The sequence below is a fragment of the Rhinichthys klamathensis genome, unplaced genomic scaffold, assembly GCF_029890125.1.
Source record: "Rhinichthys klamathensis goyatoka isolate OS25496 unplaced genomic scaffold, OSU_Roscu_1.1 h1tg000133l_1, whole genome shotgun sequence".
Classification (NCBI taxonomy): domain Eukaryota; kingdom Metazoa; phylum Chordata; class Actinopteri; order Cypriniformes; family Leuciscidae; genus Rhinichthys; species Rhinichthys klamathensis.
In genome coordinates, this window is record NW_026606668.1 from 1,336,570 (window position 1) to 1,362,506 (window position 25,937).

Sequence of the window (25,937 nt, forward strand, 5' to 3'; positions counted from 1 at the left end):
ATTATATTTACTTTAATTTGTTATTATGACTTATTTTTCTAATTGAATAAATTATTAATCGGTTTCACATCCTACATTATAATGTTGTGATGCTGTTTTCATTTTCTTAAACTAGTATAGATTTATAAAATCAGCCAGAAAGTCAATATCACAGTGCATCCCTATACATACATATACACACACACACACACACACACACACACACACACACACACACACACACACACACACACACACACACACACACACACACACACACACACACACACACACCTGTTTTATCCCAGTTCATAATAATCAGTGAACACTCAACTCAGCTGAGAAAGACAGTCACAATCTTTCATTTTATCCCTGTATGTCTCTGGTTTGTTTCATGACAGCTCAAGATGAGCAGAAAATAGGGCGCTATTAAAAAAAGATATATATATATATTTCAAATAAATATTTCAGCTGCATCAGCCTATATAGCCTCCAGCAGTGTTTCTCTGTACAGACCCTTTTCACATGGAAGTGGACTATAATTACAGACAGTAATGAGGGCCCTTCACAGCTGAGACCAGACACTTCTGCAGCTTGACTTGACTTCCGTGCTCTCACAATAAAGATGGAAACCTTCACTAAAGGCTGACAGCTTCCCTGCATCAGTGAGGTGTTAGCCAGCTGATGCCTGATAATATCTCTGAGACCTTCATGCAGAGGGTGAAAATGAGTGATAAAGCCTGTGAACAGCACTGTTAATGTGTTGTCGATAATATGGTGGGTCTTCACCTCAGAAGTCTTTGTTAGTGTAGGGTTAGTTAGGGTAGGGTTTCACACTGTTACTCTACACTGTCTCTCTCTCTCTCTCTCTCTCTCTCTCTCTCTCTCTCTCTCTCTCTCTCTCTCTCTCTCTCTCTCTCTCTCTCTCTCTCTCTCTCTCTCACACACACATACACACACACTATACAATGTTAATATATATATATATATATTATATATATCTTTCTCAAGGTAAAAACTTTCTCTCGGATCCACTCTACTAAAAGCCCAGTGCCTCTGACCTTGAACTTACCCAGGAGTAAGTGAAGTACACTCACATTTACATAGCTATCTCAATTAGGACATTTCATGAATATTAGTGTTATTATTAATTGATTTTCCAATTGAGGATGCCCCCAAATTTTACCCAGATTTACCTTAATTCTAGGGACAGTCCTATATCCAAACAAAATATCACAGCACAGGTAAAAACACACACAGCTTGACATAAAGCCACTTTTATAATGGAATCAAAACTGAACAAAAAAAAATACTTACTGTGCAGCTCTAGTTAGGTTTTTTCGTGTGAGTGAGTAATAGCTGTATTGCAATTGCGTTGTTTTTTTTGTTTTTTGAGGGACGCTTTCAGCGTGTCTCTGTTCTTGCAGTTAAACTGCCCTAAGCAGTGCTGAAGGAAACTATAGCTATAAATAGCAGAATGACCCTCACGGACAGCAATACCACCACGTGGGTCGCTCTCTTTTTCTCTCACGCTCTCTATCAATCTTTCACTATAAACTGTCACTGAATTTCCCCTCGTTTTCTCCTTTTCTTTTTCTCAAGCGTCTTCCACTCCTCAATGCAGCACGAATGTTTTTTTAGCAGTTGGCTCAAGTATTTATGCCCTGTAGTCTGTTTTAGCAGATGCAGTCGTGCTTGTGTTGTGCGTGAGCGAGTCTTTTAAAATGCTTCAAAACACATGGAGATACTGGCATCCCACACATCAAAGCGTACTGTTGCTGTTCTTATCTCTGAAACATAAGCACACAAATCCAATCCAAAGACGTGAGAGCTGACATTGCCGCATACGTATGTGTGTGAAATTCTTGCTCAACAGCACAGTAGCTGATAGTACAGCAGATGTTTGGCAACTCAAACACTCTGTACTCAAACACAATACAGTAATTCACAAAGATAAAGAGAAAAAATAAGGAAAACATTTCACATGTGCCAGAAAATAAGCGCTCTCACGAATCTCACGAACCTGTCGCTGTCAAGAACATGTCTGGGTCACATTTCACACCAAAAATCAAAACAAGTCAAAAAAAAAAAAAGCCAATAAGACTGTCCAACATCAGTGTTAACATAAAAAGCAGTTTTTTTGCATTGGGACATTATTTTAATGACACTTAAGATCTGAAATCACATTAGCATAAAACAAATAACATTACTATAATGTAAGGGGGGGGGGTTATTATTTTTTTTTTTCATTATCTAGAGATACACAATATATCATCTCCATTATCAGATGAAATTAGTGTTTTTAATAATTAGTAACGGTTGAAACTGTCTGAAACAGTTGACATTGGATATTTAACTGATGCAGCATTCACTTTTAAAAACTTTTGAAAGCATTAATTTAAAACTATTAATTTAGGTTTTAGTGTTTTTATTTGTCTATATTATTTTGCTTATTTATTTTTTGTTTGTTTATTGGCCATAATATTAGTAATTATCTGCTTTTCAATATTGCCCAGAATTTGTGTAAGTGTCGTTGAAGATTTAAATGTTTATGTTTATGTTGCAGTGTTAGTGTAAACATGAAGAGTGGTTATTCATAAAAGATGTACTATATACTATGCATTTATGCCAACATGAGACTTGTAAGAGGGGGAAGCAGCTGTGTATCTGGCTCACAGATAGGAAAATCACATTACAGGTCTGGCAGAGCTTGTTCTCGAACTGAAAGCTAACCTTTCTCCATACTTGGGCTGCAAAGAGCACAAACCAATGACAGAGCTACACTTACAATCAGCCCACTGAGAGAAGGACAGAAAGAGTGAGACAGACAGACAGACAGACAGAGAGACAGACATACAGAAAGTCCTTCAGCAGAACCCAGAGGAACTTTTTGTTGCTCAATGATTGTTCTTTCATAGCACAACTTAATGACGTTTCGTTTAAACTTCCCCTTAGATGTTTCTTCTAAAATTGTTTAGGATAAATGTAAATAGATGCAAACTGAGACCTTAATTTTCTCAGGAAACTCAACCAAAGGTTCTGCAAACTTGCTCTCCATTTAATCTTGATGCTGAATAAGAGAAACAACTGAGATATTAAAGAGTTTTCATACACACACACACAAAGCTTTATCATTTTGGAGGCTGGGAAAGTTCTGTTCTCACATAAATGGAAAACCAATGGAAAAAGAGAGAGAGAAGGCAGAACAAACAGATGTTCTGACAAACTCAGGATACCAAAAACTTGACACACAACATGCACACAAACCTAATCAAACCTTTAAAGGGGTCATGACATGAGAAATTAAATTTGCCTTGATCTTTTAACATATGGTATTTGTACCATTAAAACATCCTGCAAGATTCAGAGCTTAAAACGTCCTACTCATAAACAAAGCATTTATTTAAGCAAGCTCCAAAAACAGCCCGTTTTGATATTAGAGGCCAGGGACTTGTGACGTCACACTGCCTGCCTTCAGAGCAAGACATCGACAAATAGTTTTACACCATAAGCCACTTTTCCACTGTTGGGCCAAACAATAACAAGCTAGCTTTGAAAGCATAGATCCCACCCTCCCTTCAGAGCGCTCTACAAAGCCACGCCACCTCCAAAACACATGAACGCACACAGCAGATTCTGCAAAGTGTCACGAGACAAGACAGCATCTTGTAAGTCTTTACTGTAATTACCGATATCTCGGACCGAATGCAATGATTGGAAGAACCTTTTTTGGTCTAGAGACTAGAGACCACAGAAGATATTTGTAAAAAAAAAAATATATATATATATATATATATATATATATATATATATATATATATTTGGGCTGTCAGTTAAACGCGTTATTAACGGCGTTAACGCAAATCCATTTTAACGGCGTTCATTTTTTTATCGCGCGATTAACGGCCTTTTTGGCCAAGCAAACTTTGTAGTTTTTTTCACATGTTTTTGCAACAGGCACGCCGCACACACTCGTTTGGGCTTGCGAGCCGGCCAAATAGTAGGTTAACGTTACGTTTTGAGTGGATGGCGAGCGCGAGACGCCGAAATGTATGCCAATAAGATTCTGAATGGAAAGTTTACTTTTAAAAAGGTGCCAAATGGTTCCATTGACAAGACCAAAGTGTGTGTTTTGTCGTTGTGAACTGAGCTATCATCATCGCACCACGTCCAGTCTGAAATACCACTTGATGATGGCCAAGCACACACACAGCTGATGCGAATTCTCCGCCCCCTCGCCAATATCAGGACCTCGTCACTATTTCTTTCACCCTTTTATTGATGGACAGTGTTACATTGTGTGAGAGATTATTTGCTCCAAGTGAGAATGTTAGTGTGAAATTGAACACAGTATTGTCAATGTTGTTTTCCATAAAAAAAACATTTGCACAAAGCAAGCTGATCCACTTTTCCATGTTGATAAGAGCATTAAAATGAGAAAAAAGAATGGGACAAAAAGAAATCAAGAGACATTTAGAATAGATAAAAATGTGCGATTAATTGCGATTAATCACGAGTTAACTATGACATTAGTGTGATTAATGGCGATTAAATATTTTAATCGTTTGACAGCACTAATATATATATATATATATTTAGACCACTTCTATTATTGATTGCTATCAGGATGTGAAGAGAGTTTCAACCAGTACAAACAAAAAGTATTTATAAAATAAAAACCTCACACACAAACAAGCACACAACAAACTCTTACTTCACAAAAACATGCGTGCTTCTGAGATTAACTTCATACATACAGTATGTCGCACTGTAGCCATCAGTGGCCTATTCAGAGATTATTTTTGGACCAAGCACTGTGGTAAAAAAAAAATAAAAATCTTGCAAATATATTCCCTATTTCCCACAGTCTGTCAGGGTATCGCAGCAGCTGGTGAAATACATTCAAGGCAGTGGTTCTCAATTTATTTTTTATTTTTTTATTTGTTTTGTCATGCCCCCTTTTTAAACCTTTAAAAAAAATCAGGCTGATTGAGCAAATATGAGACATGATACATTTCAGTTTCTTTCAACATACCTTCTGATGTTCATTCATGTTTATTTCTAATAGCTAATACTGCTCTGTATATTTAGTAGAGCTGTTATTCATTAGTTATGTGAAACCATGAAACAGCATTCACGTTAGCTTCCAAAATTTATTTTAAAATAACACTTGACAATATATACACAGAGGGCCCTATCTTGCACTCGGCGCAAATGACTTTGTACACTGACGCATGTATCATTCCTATTTTGCACCCGCGCAAAGCGGGCTTTTCCCTCCACAGACGCACGTCGGTAAACTAGGGAATGAACTTGTGCTCCCTGGGCGGGTCGGCGCAAAAAGGAGGCGTGTTTCGGCGCAAACATTCCCTAGTGCTATTTTGCAGTTCCAGAAAACAATTGCGCCACTGACCAGAAAAAACCTAGTCTAAAGTCAGTGGCGCGTTGCGCGTTGTTCATAATGCTATTTTAAGCGCGCATGCTTGGCCATAATGTAGCGGGTGCACAACGCGCATACAGTTTGATTCTCTCAACAACACAGCGCAAGTTTTTATTTTTGCAAATCATACATTATAACAAGGAAAAATATTAACACATGAGGGAAATCATTGTGGTGTACATGAAGATGTAAAAAAAATGTAGTTTTTTTCCTCCCACGCCTGTTTAACCGACGCTGATTTGGGTGGGTTTCTCCCATCCCCATACAATGTCACTTCTCTGTCTTTCACGGTCCTGACAAGAACGTCGGTCTCCTCGGCTGTGAACCGCTCCTGGCGCGCGCCTGGTAAATCCGCCGTTATAATAGCAATCCGCCATGCAACATGCGCACCTGCTCTTAAAGGGTATGTTGGACGACGCTCTGATTGGTTTATTTCACGTTACGCCCAAACCACACCTATGAATAATGAAGCTACTTCAGACCAACCCCTTTTAGATTTGCGCCAGCCGCAAGAGGCATTTATCCCGCCGGGAAAATAGCAACAGCGCCGGGATCCGCCCACAAATGCGCTTTGACACTTGCGTTTCAGATCGTTAAAATAGGGCCCAGAGTGTGTTTGCAACTATACGTGTGTTTTGCAGTCACACTTTTTATATTAGGTGGCTTTAACTATGTAGCCTACTTAACCATTTAATACAATATGTTAGTGCATTGTAATACCATTTAAAGTGCATTTTATTAACATTAACATAATATAACATTAACCCAATATAACATTAACCCGGCCTAACACAAGCCTTACCACAAAACCTAACTCTTACCCCTATCCTAACCATAACCCTCCTGAACCTATAACCTCAAACTCATTAGCAGGAAATGTGGAAATTTTCCAGAACAACGTGTAATAATTACACTGTCAATTCAGTCTTGTAGCTGTAGGTGTTTATTGTCAGTACATAGTAGTTAAGGTAACCTAATATAAAGGGTGACCTGTTTTTCTACTTATTATGCCTGTTTAAGGACATTTCATTTGAATTTTCCTAGTATAACTTAATCTTTCATAAGCTAGAACTATGGCCTGAAATGGGCTTGCCTGGTCATGTTTGAACTCTTTCCAGCTGAACCACACCTAAAGCATTCTATAACAAGTTTAAAAGTGTAACAGCACACGCCACATTCTATAGATGGTCAGAGGGCAATTTGGGGTTTTGTGAGAGGAAAGACTGTCTGTACAAGAGAAACGGATATCAATTTTCGGAAGATCTGAAATTTGAGACAGGCTCTTTTATCTGTCGAAAAACAGAGATGAGAAAACATTGTTATTGGTAACGAACCACAGCAACAGGTGTTATTTTGGGGTAGGGCTAAATCTTTAAGATTTTTCATTCAAATCCGTCGAATTAAGTAAAGTTGAAATAAATGACAAATATAATTCTTCCAAGGAGGTTAAGGTAAAAAAAAAAGTGCATCTTTCAGCCCTGCATCAACGAAATGAGGCCAAATGATCTGTGTTCTAGTCAGCAGACCTGTTGCACCATTCTTTAGTTAGATATTTTCTTAAAATCTTTAATGGACCAAGTCAACACTTTTTTTGCATCAAATAAATGTTATGTTTATGTTTAAGGTTTGCTACTGAAATAAGGTAAAGTGTTTAGTTAAGTTAATTTATAATGGAGTTATGGCTATTTCAGGATGCCTTAATTTGTGATGGCCAGTGATCTGGATAAGCAAATGGGAGGTTAAACGACAAGGAGTGATGCCACAACATGTCGTGGACAAGGGATGCATTGTCTCTTTATCCGATTCTGTTCTGAATTAGCTAATTAACTAACAATAGAGCGCGCGAGACTCCGTCAAGCGTCCGCCCCTCTCTTTGTCTTCACACAGATCCTCCGCTCAACTTCAGCTTTCTCTGCCAGAGGAGTAAAAGAAGGAAATTCGTGTTGGGATAATACATAAATAACATATATATATACACTACCGTTCAAAAGTTTGGGGTCGGTACGATTTTAAATACTTTTAAAAGAATTCTCTTCTGTTAACCATGGCTGCGCTTATTTGATTAAAAATACAACAAAAATCAGTTATAGTATTAAATATTATTCCAGTGTAAATCAGCTGTTTTCTGTGTATAGTAAAGTGTAATTTATTCCTGTGATCAAAGCTGAATTTTCAGCATCACCAGTGTCAGTGTCTTCAGTGTCAAATGATCCTTCACAAATCAGTATAATATGAGGATTTGATGCTCAAGAAACATTTATTATTATTATCAATGTTGAAACAGTTGTTGGTCTGTCAGTTGCACAGTTGTTGTTTTTTTTTTTTTTTTTTGATTCTTTGATGAATAGGAAGTTCAAAAGAACAGCATTTGTTTGAAATAGAATCTTTGTAACATTATAAATGTCTTTACTGTCCTTGATAAATAAAAGTATTGATTTCTTTCCTCCAAAAAATAAAAAATAAAATTCTCACTGACCCCAAACTTTTGAACGGTAGTGTATATTAGAAGACCGTTTTCATATGTCTTTCTTTTGCTCACTAACTGGCAAAGCTGGAAAGCTCATGCTCATGCGTTGCGATGTCAAATTCGTGAATGATTCGTTCTTTTGAATCGGATCTTTTCAACGAATCGCTGATCCGGTTCACAAAATCATTCTGAACGGACAAAATCGGTCAGAGCGGTTTTCGAGTCAACATAAATCCGATAACTGCATGGACATGAATCAATATGTTATGGCTGATTACTTAGTGAGCTGATGGTATGCGTTTGGTGGGAAAGGAGGATTGATGGGGAATGTTACTTTAATAGATAAATAACAGAAATTACACATGTATGCGAAACAAAGCAGCATTTAAAATTATTTAAGTAGTAACATTTGTTTAAATTAATAGTTAAAAAACAGAAGAAAAAACATCGTGTCTGTAGCTAATCTGGGATGCAGAAAGGATATATTTACGCGCCGTGAAAAATTATCGTGTTTTGAAGTGGCAAAGAATCGTTCAAAAGAATCGATACGCGTAAATGAATCGGACTTTTCCGTCACCACTCATGCTTTAAAACGAACTCGCTCTCGCTGCAGAAAAACACATCGCCAAACGCGTAATCAGTGCATTTAAAATTAGTGTTAAACTGAGCATGCATGATGAGGCTGAGGCTGAGCAGGTGCACTAAACAAAACCAACATGCTGGACGTTTTTCTTCGTTATACATTTAATATGCACGTTTAGGAAGTTTTATTCAGTTCCATCGACAGAAATAGGAATATTAGTCTAGCCAAGATTAAAGTAGAATTGCACAAACCTGAATGGTGTGAATGTAGCGTCCACTCCACACCGCTGTTATTAAGAGGCGTGCATGGCTGCTCTCCTCCGCGCTGTTTTCATATAGGACACTGGTCGCTCGACCAATCAGAACACTCGTCACATATCTTTACGCTTATGAATTGAAAGAACGAGTGCAATTGGTCGTTTTTAAGGAAAATTTACAAACGCACTGTCGTGATCAACTGCGATTTTCACAAACGACTAATGACACAATGAAGCTCTGTTTTTTTTTTTTTGTGTGCACCATGAAGTGAATTATAATAAATTAGTTATAAAAGGACTGAGGTTTATTTTTAATTCTCTATGCATTAGCCTATATAATTATTTTTAACTATTTAGTTATTTTAATGATATTATAATGTGTACTGCGCATCAGTAAATATGCCTCTTTGTTGACCACCAACACTAATCGTCTAACTAACATATATTTGTAAAATATTTAATAACAACATTTTTTTTGTTTTATAGTAAAACTCTAAAATGTGCTGATAGAGAATGAACAAGATCTGAGAAGTCTAACAAAAAGCTTTAATTGAATATTATGGTTACACTTTATTTTAGGTGTGCGTGTTACAGTGTAATAATGCATTTAAGTAGCTACTGTGTAATAATAATTAACTACATGTGCACCATGGGTTTGGTTATTATACACTACATGTAACATGTAACAAGGACACTGTAATAAAGTATTATCAAAATGCTTTCTTTCTTTCTTTCTTTCTTTCTTTCTTTCTTTCTTTCTTTCAACAAGCATTTAGTTGTACTTCTGCAAATGACAATAACGTGCTAGTGAGCAAGAAGGCGCCATTCAATCACAGTAGGCTAGGCCTATTTATTTTTAAGATATGCTACATTTATTAAGGGGGGGGAAACAAGAAAAGCTGTTTCTAAAGTTTAAATCATCAAGTGGTTAGTTCTATATTGTATTTTTGGTCAATATTTATGAATTTTAAGGATGTTCTATTGTGATGCCCGAACAATGCTGAATGTGTCTCGTGTGAAGTGATGCAGAGGAGACTCACGGTGGCGCGCGAAGCTAAAGGATTGTGTGCGTCTCTGGCCCGGGGTCACCACGGGTCACCGCCTCTCGCATGACAACACGTCGTCTGGAGGATCAACATTTTTTCCCATCAACGTAGGAATTTCAAATCTCGCAAATGTGCTACTGGACAAATGTTTATAGTGTGTGTAGTAGCCTATGCCTTGTACTTGCAGATGAATTGCATCTACAAAAATAGCTGATAGCTAACTAAAAAGAGCTAATTAAACTAATAAATGTTGTCTGAATCAAACAGTCTTACGAAAAACAATAATACATAAATACTCGTTACTAATAGATGTCATTTAAAATTTAAAAATTATTTTCAAGACATTTGAAGTCGACGTGATTTTGTTAATCGTGTTATTGTTAAGTTTAGTTCATCTCTCCACACGATGGCGCTTTCAATCTATTTATAAACATATGCAAACAGCATCTTGGAAAAAATTTTTTAAGCAGTTCGTTTTTTTTAAATCAACTTCTGGAAAGGTCATATATGAACAAATATCCAATACAATAAATTATTTATTTATTTATTTAAATACTGTAATCAGAGAAAGAAAATAAAAATACCCAGAGAAAGAAAAGTGTAAAGGCAGTAGCACAGGGCAGGATTTATTTAATCACTCTTAAAAAGATTTGCCCTAGCAACCCTTCACACAAGCGAAAGCATCCCCTCCTGTCCGAAAAAGCCCAGATTGGTTAGTGTGTCTGTGAAAAAGTCTTAGGTTGGTTGGGAAATAAGGCGAACTGTACTGCTGTAATCAGGGTGACATGCATGACTGCGCTCCTCTAATTCTCTTTCACATGGACAGATCCTTACAGACAGAGTTCAGCTTTCAGGTAGCCTCTCTTTAAGACCGGGATCCCCATACAGAAGCGTGTTTGGACAGCTTTAAACTCTTATATGCCACAGCAATAAAACATTGATACGACAATTAGGAGAGTTTATGACTTTTATCGATACAAACTCATTTAGAAAGACTTTTTTAAATTAACTATTTTAGTTCGTTTTGTAGCACTGTAGTTTAAAAATTAGCATTATTATGACTTTATAGCATTAAATAGCATTGTGTAAGTAAAAAAAAAAATCTTGTCATTCACAAAAAAATCCTGCCATTGAGACGACTTTCAACTAGCTGTTTTGCAGCTTATAAATATGACTGTCATAAATATTATTATTATTATTATTATAAAGACGTTTAAACTGTAACCTACGCACTTATTTTGTAGTTTTTGCACTTAATATTGAGGAATTTTATGATAATAAATATTATTTTTGATTTTTTTATATATATATATATATATTTGCATAACCTATACATATAACGATACGTTTTTCTTGCGTAATACGTATTTTACGCAATTTGTAAGAAAATGCATCAGGAATGTGTAAAAATAAAATTAGGCATTAGAGAAATACAATTATTGTTATAGTCTTCTTATCGAAAAGAAAAATACCAGCACTAAATATGGGATGAACTTGTTGGGTACAAAAGATGCTTCTGTTCACGTTTTCCAGCTTTGTGCATTCTATTTTTTTCTTTTGTAGAGCTTTTCCTTCACAAAACAAACATGTATGCAGCATATCAGTTTATTCTTAAGATATTAAAATACTTTCATCTTTTTGTACTGGATTGTTTGGTGTAATGTTGGGCGATTAAATTACATTGTGATAGGAGAAAATTCCGCTGACGTATTGCTCTTCTTCAATGCACAACGCACGTTTACAAAAACAGATTAAAAATGGTCACATTACAGAACTTCAGAATCCGAAAGTAAGTTAAAACGTTTTGTTGTGTCGGCTCCACAGAGTTTGCATAAAATGTTGTGGTAAATTTAACAATCAAAAGTAATGGGATTTTATGCTTTAGTCTGTTTCACTTGTGCTTTTCTTTTGCGCGCTATAGTATTAAAAAGTCTCCATTGCTTTGGCTTTCCAAAGAGCTTGAATTCTTTAAAAGAAAAAGAAAAAATCCTCACATCTTTGATTTTTCCCTCCACGATTCAACACGATATCGCACTTTAAAGCGTAGCCAACCTTCTGGATTAAAACGTTCCCAGTGAAAAAAGCAGAAGATCCAGGCGTTTTGGCGCATGAAGTCTGAGTCTGGGAGTCTGGGCGAACACAATAAACCTGTTGTTAACCTTGCTGTGAAAATATGTTTGATGAAAACAGCCAATTGTTGTATGAAATGTATTCAAGTATAAAATAATGCCCTTTGTTGGGCACAAACTTGAGCAATGTGGGGGTACAAAAGTCCCCTGTGGCATGAATTGCGCTTTGGCGTCGCCACTTGGCGCGTTACCCAGACCCCTCTATACGCGATTGTTTCTTTCTTTCTAATGACATTTACCGGATCAAAACATGCTGTTAATTCGATCAGAAAGCTTCACCCTTCACAACAATACCAGAATAATTTCTTCCAAAGTTTGTTAAGTTGACCGAAATTAGGCAAATGAATAGGGGTCTCCAGGCGCAGGTGACGGAGAATAATGCGCGTCAGGACCAGCTGCATTCTTCTTTATTTCTCCTTTTCTTTTCTTTCACTGCATTATTAAAATTTAGGCCAATGAAACTATTCATTCCGCTCAATAGACATTTTCTTATAGGATAATAGGATACAAATTGAGCCCCTCTGAAGGGAATCCAGCGGTGGGTAACCCTCGTGTGCCAAAGACTGCTGGAGTCTCTAACATGGTCGGAGGGGCCGCTCGTGTGCCAGGCCGGGTCCCCACACCTGCCGAGGCCCCTAACAAAACTAGAGAATGTAAACAAAAACCCGGCCGTAGCCCATGAAAGATGGACGTGTCACCAAGTCGTGTGAGAAACGCGGCGAACAAACGGGGGGACTCCGTCTCCAAAAGGTCTCCCCTGAACTCGGCGGAACAGCCTATTATGTGCTTACTTAATTACTATAATAACAGTAGACAGGCTTTAAACCTGAGACGGGCTTGGGATGGAAGTTAAGATCGCTTGCTGGGACCCATAAACAGGCGATCGTGTGAGAAACGCGACGTGGAACAGAAAGGGACGCCTTGCTCCATGGGCTTTGTTTTCATTGCGCGCTCTGCGCTCGCTCGTGAGCCACATCCAGCAAGGCCTGTTACTATGCAAATAATATTCTACAACCCATCACGTGTCTTTAGATAGGCCACGTGGATTAACAAAATAGGTCTGCCCCCCGCTAGCCCACAGCTTCAGGTTTTACTATTTCTTTAACTGATCCTAAGTGCACACATTAACCAAAAGCTCGCCTTTAATCCTATGGAATAATTTAGGGCCATGAATGCGCGAGCGCTTTATAAGCGGCTGCCTCCAGTCAGCTCATCTCAGTCTAAAGCGTCTAGAAAGAGGAGCGCGTACATAGTCTAGCTACAATATTTTCACAATTTCACTATCATTTTTGTCGTAGTTTTAACCAAGCGATGGCGTCAAAGATGAAGGATCGCAAGGTATGTGGACACTTTGGTTGCGCACACATGATTCCAGACGATGAATGCAGACGATGGCCTCTCTCAATGTTTATACTATTTATTTTTATTTTTTTATTGGTTGAGTTTTTTTTTGTTTTGTTTTTCAGATTGACATAATATTAATATTTCCTACTTAAAAGGTCATTTCAGCTTTTGGTTGCGCGCAGTTTTAAGAATAGGCTAAACCATGACGGGATGGGCCTACTGTAGTGCTGTAGTGCTAGAATGGTTGATTCTCCTGGTCTAATATTTCATGTAAGCCAGTGGTTCATTCTAAATAAATGAATTATATAATTTCACTTGGTTGCGATGTAAAAGCGTTTTACGCCCTGTTTCGGATAGATGTTTTGCGCGCGTGCAGGGAAGCAAAGCGCGGCACTGCTCTCCACTTACAACTTATTGCTAATCAAGTAAAACTTACTGCAGTATATTTTATCGACCGAATAGATTATCCTCCCGAGTTTCATTCATGTAACTACCTATCAGTTGATTGTTTTTTTTTTATATTTATCAAGTTTTATCCAACACATAACCATGGTTATTAATTTTTTTGGTGATGGTACTTTTGTTCCCTTCATTTATTTTTTATCTTATTATGTTCCCTTCCCACAGAAAACTCCTGTTTCTCACAAGGTCATTGAAAAAAGAAGAAGAGACCGAATCAACAGATGTCTAAACGAGCTGGGAAAGACAGTTCCTATGGCGTTGGCTAAACAGGTGGGCAGCTGAAACTTTTAATGAGTTTAAGTCTTTTAGGTGCTCATGACTGCCTTGATTGTATGCATGTATGTATATATGTTATGACTAACAAAACCTGTGTATTAAAACAGAACTCTGGGAAACTCGAGAAAGCAGAAATCCTGGAAATGACGGTGCAGTATCTGCGCGCGCTCCACTCCGCAGACTTCCCGCGCGGGAGAGAAAAGGGTAAGAAACACGAATAAATCATAAATAACAAATTAGAGTACAAATATGAACAAATTAAATAAATAAATAAATAAATTCCTCGTTAACATCGCGAGAGAAAAATGATAAAATTTCAAAACATCAAATCAAGCTCTGTCTCCCATGATGAATTTATATGACTTTTCTAATAAGGTTCTTTGTTTTCCCAGGAGAACTGCTGACAGAGTTTGCAAATTACTTTCACTACGGCTATCACGAGTGCATGAAGAACCTCGTTCACTACCTGACCACCGTGGAGCGAATGGAGACCAAAGACACCAAGTACGCACGGATTCTCGCGTTCCTGCAGTCCAAAGTCGTAACCGAGCCTGTGTTTGGCACGTTAGGTACCATCTCACCAGACCCTACGGACCTTCTGTGCCAGCTGGAGTACCAGAGTTCAAGTCCAACCGAGTCAGTGTTTCAGCAGAGCCCACCCGGACACTTTTCCTGGCACAGCTCGACGCGGAGCCCCACGCTCGCGTATCCAGCGATGTCTCAGCACAGTGGATACTTATCACCGGTTCAGGGACTCGATCATCATTACATGAACTTCATCGGGCACTCACACCACAATGCCTTCAGCTTACACAATGCACAACACGCTGCTCTGTAAATACGTCTGCATATGTCCTTAATTTATATATGTGTACATGTTTTATTTTAATATGTAGTTATATCATGAAATAAATGATGTTTGAATAAGATTCTGTCTTTTGGCGCAATGTTGGAAGTTCTTTTTCATTGAGGAATATGCCTATAGGCTATGTGTGCTCATTGGGGAAAAAAATATCAGTCATTTTGAAATTCAGCTGTATAATATCTAGATAATATTGACAGAACTGCAAACCAATAGGAGATTTTTAGTAGTTTTAATGAATTAACCAAACTATACATATTTTGAGCAAAATTAGAGCCAAAACAATAATTGGTAAGAACAATGAAGAGGATACATTGGTGATTTTTATGATTTATACATCTTATACATCTTAACATGTCTAATTGCATATTTGTATTCAAAAGTATAAACCGTCATTTTCAAACTATGTATTATAGTGTTTTAGGAAAACAAGCTCATTTTTATTAAAAGGTGATTACCTGAAATTTTCACTTTAAAGTGCTACAGTATTTTATCTTACACATTTAGTTTTGTTGGTGTAACCATATATATTTAGGTTGATTAAGTAATGCTAAATAACACTTATATTTGAGTAAAATCAATTAATTTAGATGTTATCACATGAAGCACAATTTTCAGTCTAAAAGAGGAAGAAGATTCTAATTAAAATGTAATAAATAAACAGCTACAATAACAAAGGTCAAATACTTAAGCTAAAAAAATTTGCACAATGGCAAACTGGACATTATTTGCATAAACATTAAAACAATGTTAAAGATGTTTGTCTAATGTAATTAAACATATTTCATATAGCATGAAATTTTGTTTTCTTATATCATTAAAAAATAAATATAAATATATTCATATTTATTCTTTTATTATTTAAATCTTGAAAATAGTTCAAAGCACAAAATATTGCAAAGTACTTAACTTCAGTTTTGACATGCACAAATTCTTATGAAGATACCATGGCTAAATTTGTCTTTGTAACTAGACTGTATTGTCTCTAGACTAGTGTCTCTAAGATTAACACTTAGCGTAATGGTCTGCTGGTCTGAGACCCCTTGATTGACAATAAGCCTCTCTTTAGGGGAATCCATTTGGACACAAATCCAGCCCCCCCATCCTATATCCCAGTGTCTCTTCCACCTATATTTAAATAGGATGCAAATAACAAATCAAACTGATAAATACTAAATATTCTAGTGAGGGAGTCTGGATGTAAGATCTTTTAACACATATGGGCTACAGTTGCAGTAATACTTTTATGAACTCTTTTTTGTTTACTATTAAATGTGGTCTGATCTTAATTTAAGATTTTTAATGCTTTTTAAGACTTTCCCAGCTACTTGAATCTCCGTAGGCCACTAGGCCCTAAGCTTTTTATGGTCCTGTGAAAGCTTTTGGGATTGAGGCATGGTTCACACCATCCAATCTTTCTTTAGAAGACCAATTTGTCCATTACAGGCTTTCTATGTCTTTATTTAAAGGGAGGACACCTGTGCGACCCACAACACCAATCACACCTCCTTAGATGACTTATATTGAGTTGGCTTTTGGCGAAGTCGTAAGATTTGTAACACAGAGGTTCATTTACTTTCTGCACTGTGAATGATTGCTCAATGACCAATACAATTTTGAAAAGTACAAATGTTTGTGTTCTTAGTTAAATGGATAGTTATCTCATCACTCACCCTCAAGTTGTTCCAAACCTGTATGAATTTATTTATTCTGCTGAACATAAAAGAAGATATGGGTAACCAAACAGTTGATGGCCCCCATTGATAGCAGAAGAAAGAAATCCATACCGTTTTGGAACAACTTAAGGGTGAGTAAATTATGACAGAATTTTCATTTTTGGGTGAACTATGCCTATAAGTCAGCTTGTATTTCTCTATAACTGTGAGTATAGATGAAGGTCAGACGAGTGAGAATATATGAGTAGGCCTAATAAATCCAGAAATCCAGAAGCGTTGACGAACATATTCTTGTGATATCAACTTCTCCCTCTCTACCCGTCACTATTAGATCCACAAAGGATGATGAAAAGGAAGGTTTGAGTTCAAACAGAAGTGTCGCTTTAACAAAATGAAACAAACGAGAGACTCAAAGTATCAGTGCTTATTTAAACACAGACAACACCATGCAGACAATGAACTAAAGAAACTGAGGGCATTATATCCACATAATAATTAACTAAAATACAAACTGGTGTGCTCTAATTAAACATATTGAATTGTCATGACAACCAAGGAACAAGCAGGAACATAAAACAAAGGAAACAGGAATTACAACAAATAGAGACATACTAAAAGTCCTTGAAAACAAAACTAAACGTGACGTTACCTTTATCTCACAAACACATTCACCTTCTTACATTTTCTACATTAATAAAATATTTCCCTCAAAAACAAATCTCTAGGACTAGGTAATACTCAGAAAATAGTGCCGTTTGTGTGTTGTGTGCCCCTATGATTCATTATTGATAAAAGTAACTTATTATTGAACATAGTAACATTTAAGAGCTTATGTTAAGTGTAATTCAAAAGAACTTTTAAAACATTACTTTCATTTCTCAATATTTTACACAACCCTAGTCATTACATTTCACTTTAATGGGTTGGATAGACTACCTAACAGTAATTAAAAAATAATATGAAAAAACTTTCTATTTTAACCATTTTAAAATGTAAGTTATCTCTGTGATGGTGAAGCTGACGTTTCAGCAGACAAATTATCCTTTATAAATCATTACAAAATCCTGAATTAGTGAAACATTTTTATTATTATCAATGTTGAAAACAGTTGTACTGCTAAATATTTTTGTGGAAATATATTTTTTTCTTTTTCTGATGAATAGAAAGTTCAAAAGAACATTTATTTGAAAATAGAAGTCTTTTGTAACATTATAAATGTGTTTTTTGGTCAATTTAATGCATCGTTGCTATATAAAATATGAATTTCTTCAAAAAATTTCTTACTGACTCCAAACTTACGAATGCATGTAGTGTTTTTCTAAAATCCTTTCTGCATTTTCGGAGACACTGCAGACATTTGTCCCTACATTTTTACTTTTTTTTCTGACATAATATTTAAGGGAGTGACATCATCAATGGTTGCACTTATTTTAGCCTCTTCTAACTCTGCTCTGGGAAAAGATCATAGTGAAGCATTGTGCAAGCACAAGAATATTGACTGTAAATACTGTAGTGGGGGCAGCTACATGTGCTAAGGCCATTTTATGCAGTGCTGTTATGTGATATGTGAATCAGTCTAGACAATATGTGTCATTTCCATACTTGACTTAAGCAAATTAGACAGACAGTTGTTCACTGTGGTCAGGATTAGCTTAGGGGAGAGATGGCCATCATGGTGGAAAATATAAGAACTCTACCCTTATTGCCATGACACTGATTGTTTCTGAGATGTTGGCACTTGCGTCCCTCCCTCTTTAACTGTAGAGGGTTTATTCTCTTCGGACTCTACAATGGCAGAAGTGAACCGCACCCCCGTCTCACACACTTTTGACACCCCAAATACTACCAGAAACCAGTATCACTCAGATATGCTCAAAAGGGATACTTAAAGGCACATACTGTCCTACAGTATCATGATGGGTACTAGACAGGTGTGATTTTGGCTCAGATAGGTGACTTGTCTGGGACCCCTCCTCAAATCCTGAATTCATCCCAATGCCGTTAAGTCTTTCTTTAAGTAAGTTGTATGGCTCCAAGAAAGCACCAAGAAAAGAGAAAGGAAGAGAGAGGGAGAGGGATTCTGGAGAAGGCGGGAGAGGTTGTGATACTTTGGCGGGGGTTGCTTCATTGTGATTGGACTGAAAGGAAGACAATCTTGGGTTCCTTGGGCTTCATCCTTGAGTGGACCTGAAGAAAAATAATCAGCACCATGAAATCAAAGCTCCTAAAAAGAGAGCCAGAATTTAGGCATGAGACTGCAGGGCACAACCACAGACTCAAATTATTATATTATATTATATTATATTATACAAGCAGATATATAGTCTATATATAAATAGTCTCTTATGCTCACCAAGGTTGCATTTATTTGATAAAAAAACAGTAATATTGTCAAATATTATTACAATTTTAACTGACTTTTTTCTATTTTATTGTTAAAATTGAATGTATTCCTGTATTGGTAAAGCTGAATTTTCAGCAACATTACAGTCATCAGTGTCACATGATCCTTCAGAAATCATTCTAATATGCTGATTTGATGCTCAAGAAACATTTCTTATTATTATTAAAACAGTTGTGTTGCTTAATATTTTGTGGAAACCGTAAGGAATATTTGAATTGCAAAAGAACAGCATTTATTTGAAATATGTCATTTGTACATATCCCTGCATAATAAAACAATTAATTTATAAAAAAAAAAAAAAAAAAAAAAAACATACCGTCACTCACATTTAAATGGTAGAATATGTATATTATATACAAAAGGATCATGAATGCATCAGAACTCACCAAGACCCACAAACACCTACATTAGCACTTTTGGGATGAAAAGCTCAGTTGTCTGTCATACACGATACACCTGTCAGAGCGAGTAATTGATGGATGAACAGACAGAGAGATGGATGGATGAACGGATGATTGGATGAATAACACAAAGCTGTTTGCCAAAAACGTTGATGCAGAAAAGAGGAGAGAAGAGGGAGAGAAGACAAAGAGGACATGCAGATGGGAAAAACGATAATGCCATGAAAGAGGAAAGCGATGAAAGAGCACTGAGTGACCAACAAGCCAATATTGGTTTAAATCCGCAGTGGGAACACTGTGTTAAGCGGAGGGAGAAAAGCTGGTAAAATTAGAGTCCTTTAGCTTCATCACACAGTATGAATCAAAACAAATGAAGCAGAGCTAAAATGGCTCAGGGTTTTATTCTATTGTCATGTAAAATATCTTAATATGACAACGAAAGCAGCCCAAAAAATTATTCTCATCTAAAAAATTTTTAATACGCAAGCAATTTTGTTAAGATAACTGTGGGTCTTGTCTAACGCTGCAGGGTATAACACGTGAAACACCATCTTTTCAGTATGGCGTTTTATATTTATATGTTCACTCAGTATGATTAACACTTTCACAAATGATATAAGTGGAGGAAATCATCCTGAAGGCCTACACAGACCTATAGCAGTCAGAATTTGACAAAAATATGCTTGTCAAGTAGGAATGCACGATACATCAGACACTATATCGGTATCGGGCGAAATATATGTTAATTTTTGATGTTATCATTATCAGCCTGATAAGAAAATTTGGCCGATATGTTAAAGCCAATAAATAATGGATTATTTCCTTCAGCTGAGACATTTCAGATGACCACTGTTCACCATGGTTTTGAATTGCTTGAAATATGATTGGAATATGATATATTCCTTTCATAAAGGAAGATACAGTTAAGTGCAACATGTGCAGAGCAAGTCTGTCATATAGGCAACATAAAACGATACTCGGTTACTAACGTATCCTCGGTTCTCTCTAGAGAGGGAACGAGTATTGCGTAAGTTTAGCTTACGCTACGGGAAAGATTCATCTTCTCGAGATATTGAAGCCAAAAAATTATCCTTAATTTTGTATTCATTGTCAACGCAGTGCAGCAGCTAGCAGACCTAGAGCAGGCCATCTCGCGTGCTCATTGGCTGCCCTGCTGGCATCTGCTGCAGCCTACCAGTGAGCCCCGCGTGACGTCACGCCCAATGAAGGGCGCTCGCGCCTTCATAGCGTCACAGCCCGCCAGAATGGGCGTGGCTTAGCGTATAAAAGAAGGGGCTGTAGGCTGACTTCCCTGGTTTTTCGACGACTGAAGCGAAGTCGCTCGTGGCGCGAGCACGGCCGGTTACGCAATACTCGTTCCCTCTCTAGAGAGAACCGAGGTTACGTTAGTAACCGAGTATCGTTCTCTTACGAGAGGTTCTCTCGTATTGCGTAAGTTTAGCTTACGCTACGGGAACACTTTGTCAACGCCGTGCGCGCCAAGCATCCACCATGAGACCCGAAATTTCAGGGGAACCCTATAAGTGGAGAAATAAGGTGGCCAGCCACGCGGGCCATCACTTGTACATAAGCACACATAGGGAATACAGAGCAGCGCGCCGGTCGGTATAGGCACATGGCACATACCCTACTTAGTGCGGCTCAACCAGGAGAGCTGAGTCATGTGAGAGTGATCTGAGCAGGAGGTCTGGGCAGAATACACCTCTCCTTTAAACTGACAACAGTTTAGCCTGCAAGGCAGGAACTTCTAGGTTATAAAACCTGACAAAGGTAGACGGGGAGCTCCAGCCCGCCGCTACACATATGTCATGGATAGAAATTCCACTGGACCATGCCCACGAAGAGGCCACGCCTCTCGTGGAATGAGCCCTGATGCCCAGAGGGCATTGCAGACCTTTTGACGCGTAAGCGGCTGCTATAGCGTCCACTATCCATCTGGACAGGCTCTGTTTCGAGGAGGCGAGATCTTTGGTGCACCCACCAAACGAAACAAACAGCTGTTCCGAACACCTGAATGAGGCGGAGCGCGTAATGTAAAACCTCAGCGCTCTGACAGGGCAGAGGAGGTTCACATCACTTTTGCTGTCAGATGCTGGGAGAACTGACAACGAGATAACTTGCGCTCTGAACGGAGTGCCCATCACTTTAGGAACGTAGCCATGTCTAGGTCTGAGGATGACTTTAGAGTCATTCTGCCCGAACTCAAGACATGATGCGCTGACAGACAGCGCATGCAGGTCCCCCACACGTTTTACTGACGACAGTGCAGTCAGAAAGACGGTTTTCAGTGATAGATATTTCAACCCCACAGAGTCTAGTGGTTCAAAAGGAAAAGCTTTCAGAGCCTCTAGGACCAATGAAAGATCCCACATGGGAACCGACGGGGGGCGCGGCGGGTTCATCCTCCTAGCTCCTCTAAGGAAGCGGATGACCAACTCATGTCTTCCCAATGACTGGCCGTGCGTCGATTCTGCGAACGCTGCCACGGCCGCCACGTATACTTTGAGCGTGGATGGGGACCTTCCCTTATCCAACAGCTCTTGTAGGAAGGAGAGCAGATGCGCCACCCCGCATGTCCGCGGGTCCAGACCTCTGTCGGTGCACCATCCAGAGAACACCAACCATTTAGACGCGTAAAGCCTTCTCGTAGAGGGGGCTCTAGACTGCGTGATCGTGTTCATCACTCCTTCTGGCAGGGTAATGAGTACCCGTTGATCAACCATGCGTGCAGAGACCAGCGCTCTGGACGGGGATGCCAGATCGTGCTGCGAGCCTGGGAGAGGAGATCTGCCCTCACCGGAATCGGCCACGGAGCTGTATGTGACAGCCGTGCTAGCTCCGGGAACCAAATCTGATTCTCCCAACGCGGGGCTATGAGGAGCACCGAGTGGCGCGTTTCCCAGATTCTCTTGATCACCTGTGGTAACAGAGAGACCGGAGGGAAAGCATATAGCGGGAGGCTGGGCCAAACCTGGGCCAGCGCGTCCTCGTCGTTCGAGAAGAACGTCGGGCATTGAGCGTTGTCTTTCGACGCAAATAGGTCGACTTCCGCTCTGCCGAATAGGCGCCACAGTTTCTGGACCGTTTGGGGGTGCAGGGACCATTCCCCTGGGGGAACGTTGTCCCTGGACAGTTTGTCTGGGCCATCGTTCAAATGGCCAGGCACATGCGCCGCCCTCAGCGAGCGTAGGTGCATCTGAGACCAAATAAGGAGGCGTTCCGTCAGATTGCAGAGATTTCTGGATCTGACACCGCCCTGGCGGTTTACATAGGATACCACAGACATGTTGTCCGAGCGGACAAGAACATGTTGATCCTGTATGAACGGGAGGAAGCGCTTCATCGCGTTCTCGACCGCTATCATTTCCAGACAGTTTATGTGAAAACATTTCAATTGGTCTGACCACTGGCCAAAGACCGGTCTGCCCTCGAACAGCGCGCCCCAACCCCAGTTGGACGCGTCTGTCGAAATGACTTTTCGATAAGAGATAGTTCCCATCATCACTCCCTGCTGGTACCAGTCGGCCACTAACCAGGCCTGCAGAGCCGCTATGCAGGTCTGAGTCACTCTGATTTTCTGACCGCCAGAAACCCAAGCTCGGCGGGAAGCGCGAGCATTCAACCAGCGTTGGAGCGGGCGCATGCGCAGTAGGCCCAGCTGAAGCACCGCTGCAGCTGATGCCATATAGCCCAACATCCTTTGAAATGTTTTCAAGGGGAGAAAGCCGTCCTTCTGGAAAGATGCGGCTAGGTGGCGAACACGGCGCGCGCGCTGTGCCGATAAACGAGCCGACATGGTCACCGAGTCCAGCTCTATTCCCAAAAAGGAAATTGACTGGCTGGGCAGTAATGAGCTCTTGGACCGTGAGACACAAGCTTTCCAGGTGACCGAGAAGCACTGTTCTGTGAGATAGCAGCTCTGTCTCTGACTGTGCCAAAATCAGCCAATCGTCCAGATAGTTCAATATTCGCAGCCCCTGACTTCTCAGGGGGGCGAGCGCCGCGTCCATGCACTTCGTAAACGTACGGGGTGCTAGAGACAGGCTGAACGGCAGGACGGTGTATTGATATACCTGACCGTCGAAGGCGAATTTCAAAAATTGCCTGTGACGGGGTATTATCTGAAAATGAGAAAATAACGGCTGTAAAAGCCTGACTCGCTCAGAGAAGGCGGCACCTTTTCTATAGCCCCTTTGCACAGCAGCTTTGCTATTTTTGCATGAAGTAGGTGTGCTACTTCCGCATTCACCATTGTCGCGGTCCGGGCTCGAAAGCGCGGGGGACAGCGAATGAATTGAAGTGTATAGCCCTGCTTTATTGTGCTCAGCACCCATTCTGAAATCCCCGGGATAGTTTCCCACGCAGCCATGTGAGCCGCTAGGGGGCGAATGGCCTCCGGGTTCAGATCGCCGCCGTTTGCGGGCTTGTGAAACTGAACCGGAGCTGAAAGCGCGATGCGCGCGCGTTCTCGGTTCTGGGCAACGGCTGCTCGCTGAAAGCCGAAACCGGCTGATTTATATGAGATGTCCCAATCATAAGGGATGGGGAACCTTTTCTCCTCACTCTTTGACGCGCGAGCGGCGCTTTGGGCGGAAAAGCGTCCTGTAAGCGTGAGCGCGTTTGCGCGGGCACGAGACTTACAAGTGTATTTGACGTCCCGATCAAAATGGATGGGGAGCGTCTTATTAATGCCCTGCATTTTGTGATAGCACTTAAACGCGCGGGCGGCGCCCGGGGTGAGGTTTGTGTCAGTAAGCGTGAACGCTCTCTGGCGGGCACGAGACTTACATTCATAACCTGCTTTCTTGACCATGTAACAGAGCGGGCAGATAGTGGGCACAGACCTGTGGACACATTTCTTATATTCAAAACTCGAGCGGCTTTTCTGCACTTTATGAGAGTGTGCTCTGTGGGTGACACGATATTTGAAGTGCTTGTGTGTAGGGGTGAACACCGGGGCGTGGGCACTTTCACTACACTTAAAACACTGACAGCGTGAGCCGGACCAGACATAATGCTCTTTTTGAGATTTCTCTGGGTCGCCGTGAAAACGGCGTTTGTGTGCAGGCGAGAGGGCAAATGAACCGGCTCGTTGGCTGCTAAATGGACCACTGCAGTAGCCTGTTTGAAGGGGACTGACAGGGAAATAAACTTTGACGGCAGTCCGGCCGCAGCGGGACATGCACGTCTTTTTTCTCTCATAGTTTGATATGAGTCTTCAGTGATGGAGCGGGCAGAAAATAGGCGTGGGCACGAACTCGTGGACACATTTCCTACGTTCAACACTCGAGCGGTTTCCCGCTTTAAGGGAGTGGGCTCTGTGAATAACACGGGAAGTGTTGTGCTTGTGTGCAGGGGTGAACACTGAGAGATGTGGGCACCCTTTCTACATTAAAAACACCATCGGCGTGAGCCGGATATGAATACGGCGGCTCGCTGAGGAGAGCCGCACAAATTTAATCTGCTGCGGGAGCCGGAATCGAACACGGGTCTCTGGCGCGAAAGCTTAGGGTTTAGCCACTGAGCCACAGGGGAAACAACATAAGCTTTAGTTGGCGCGAGCAGATAAGAGAGAGAGCGTCATCACAGTTTTCGTGTGCGTGTCGGCATTGTCTGCAGGCGTGCGTGTTATAACAGGCTCTCTACTGCAGTATAGACAATACCAGCCGCTCGAACTAGGAGGAGCTGGAAAATGTTTGAGAAAAAGAGGGGGAAGCTAGCCGCGGTTAGAACAGCAGTCCCTTGTGGCGTGTCCCTCAACCTCAGACGCGACGGCAGTGAGGCTCGTGAGCGGCAGCTGCGCGTCGGTGAAGAGAGGCGGGGAAGGCGAGAGCGAGGCTCGAGGGAGGTTCTCCGGCGAGCGCGTGCGTCGCAGTGGCCACAGGTTCCGGCTGTCTCCGGGGCCCTACACGAGCCGCAGGAAATGCGAGGCATCTTTAAAAAGACACTCGCGTTCTTTTAGGAGAAGCTAGAAGAGAATACAACAGAGTAAAAGGATACGTCGCCGGATAGCGTAGCTCGCACGGATGGCCGAAGGTGACGAAGACGGTCTGAAAACCGGTCTGAGACGGTCTGAAAACGAGTGTCTGAAAAATCAGACACTCGCGTTCTTTTAGGAGAAGCTAGAAGAGAATACAACAGAGTAAAAGGATACGTCGCCGGATAGCGTAGCTCGCACGGATGGCCGAAGGTGGCGAAGACGGCCGGCTTCCTCAGCGCTGTCCTAAGCTGGCTGTTCGCTGTTCGACGGCGGTGGTGGCTTCTCTCTGATCCAGCGACGCGAAGAGCTCGCTGAAGAGTCGAAAAATCAGGGAAGTCAGCCTACAGCCCCTTCTTTTATACGCTAAGCCACGCCCATTCTGGCGGGCTGTGACGCTATGAAGGCGCGAGCGCCCTTCATTGGGCGTGACGTCATGCGGGGCTCACTGGTAGGCTGCAGCAGATGCCAGCAGGGCAGCCAATGAGCACACGAGATGGCCTGCTCTAGGTCTGCTAGCTGCTGCACTGCGTTGACAATGAATACAAAATTAAGGATAATTTTTTGGCTTCAATATCTCGAGAAGATGAATCTTTCCCGTAGCGTAAGCTAAA

The 25,937-nt window shown here is 40.4% G+C and overlaps 2 protein-coding genes across 4 annotated transcripts in view; one reads left to right on the top strand and one right to left on the bottom strand.

Annotated features, from left to right (window-relative positions):
- acsl1a (acyl-CoA synthetase long chain family member 1a) overlaps positions 1–8,764 on the bottom strand; it is a 44,710-nt gene extending 35,946 nt beyond the window's left edge. For both annotated transcript variants that reach the window (XM_056256797.1, XM_056256798.1), the window contains exon 1: positions 8,722–8,764. The gene's annotated coding sequence lies outside the window, so the exon portion shown is untranslated. The remainder of the gene's footprint in view (positions 1–8,721) is intronic.
- A 958-nt stretch (positions 8,765–9,722) lies between these two features.
- On the top strand, positions 9,723–14,909 carry helt (helt bHLH transcription factor). Of its 2 annotated transcripts, none has more exons than XM_056256809.1 (4): positions 9,723–9,878; positions 13,872–13,976; positions 14,090–14,186; positions 14,375–14,909. In XM_056256809.1, exons 2-4 carry the CDS (start codon positions 13,959–13,961, stop codon positions 14,818–14,820), a joined length of 561 nt encoding a protein of 186 aa, XP_056112784.1. In that variant the 5' UTR covers positions 9,723–9,878; positions 13,872–13,958; the 3' UTR covers positions 14,821–14,909. The 2 variants fall into 2 exon arrangements, with proteins under 2 accessions (XP_056112784.1, XP_056112783.1); XM_056256808.1 differs by lacking the exon at positions 9,723–9,878 and adding an exon at positions 13,167–13,238.
- The last annotated feature ends 11,028 nt before the right edge of the window (positions 14,910–25,937 follow it).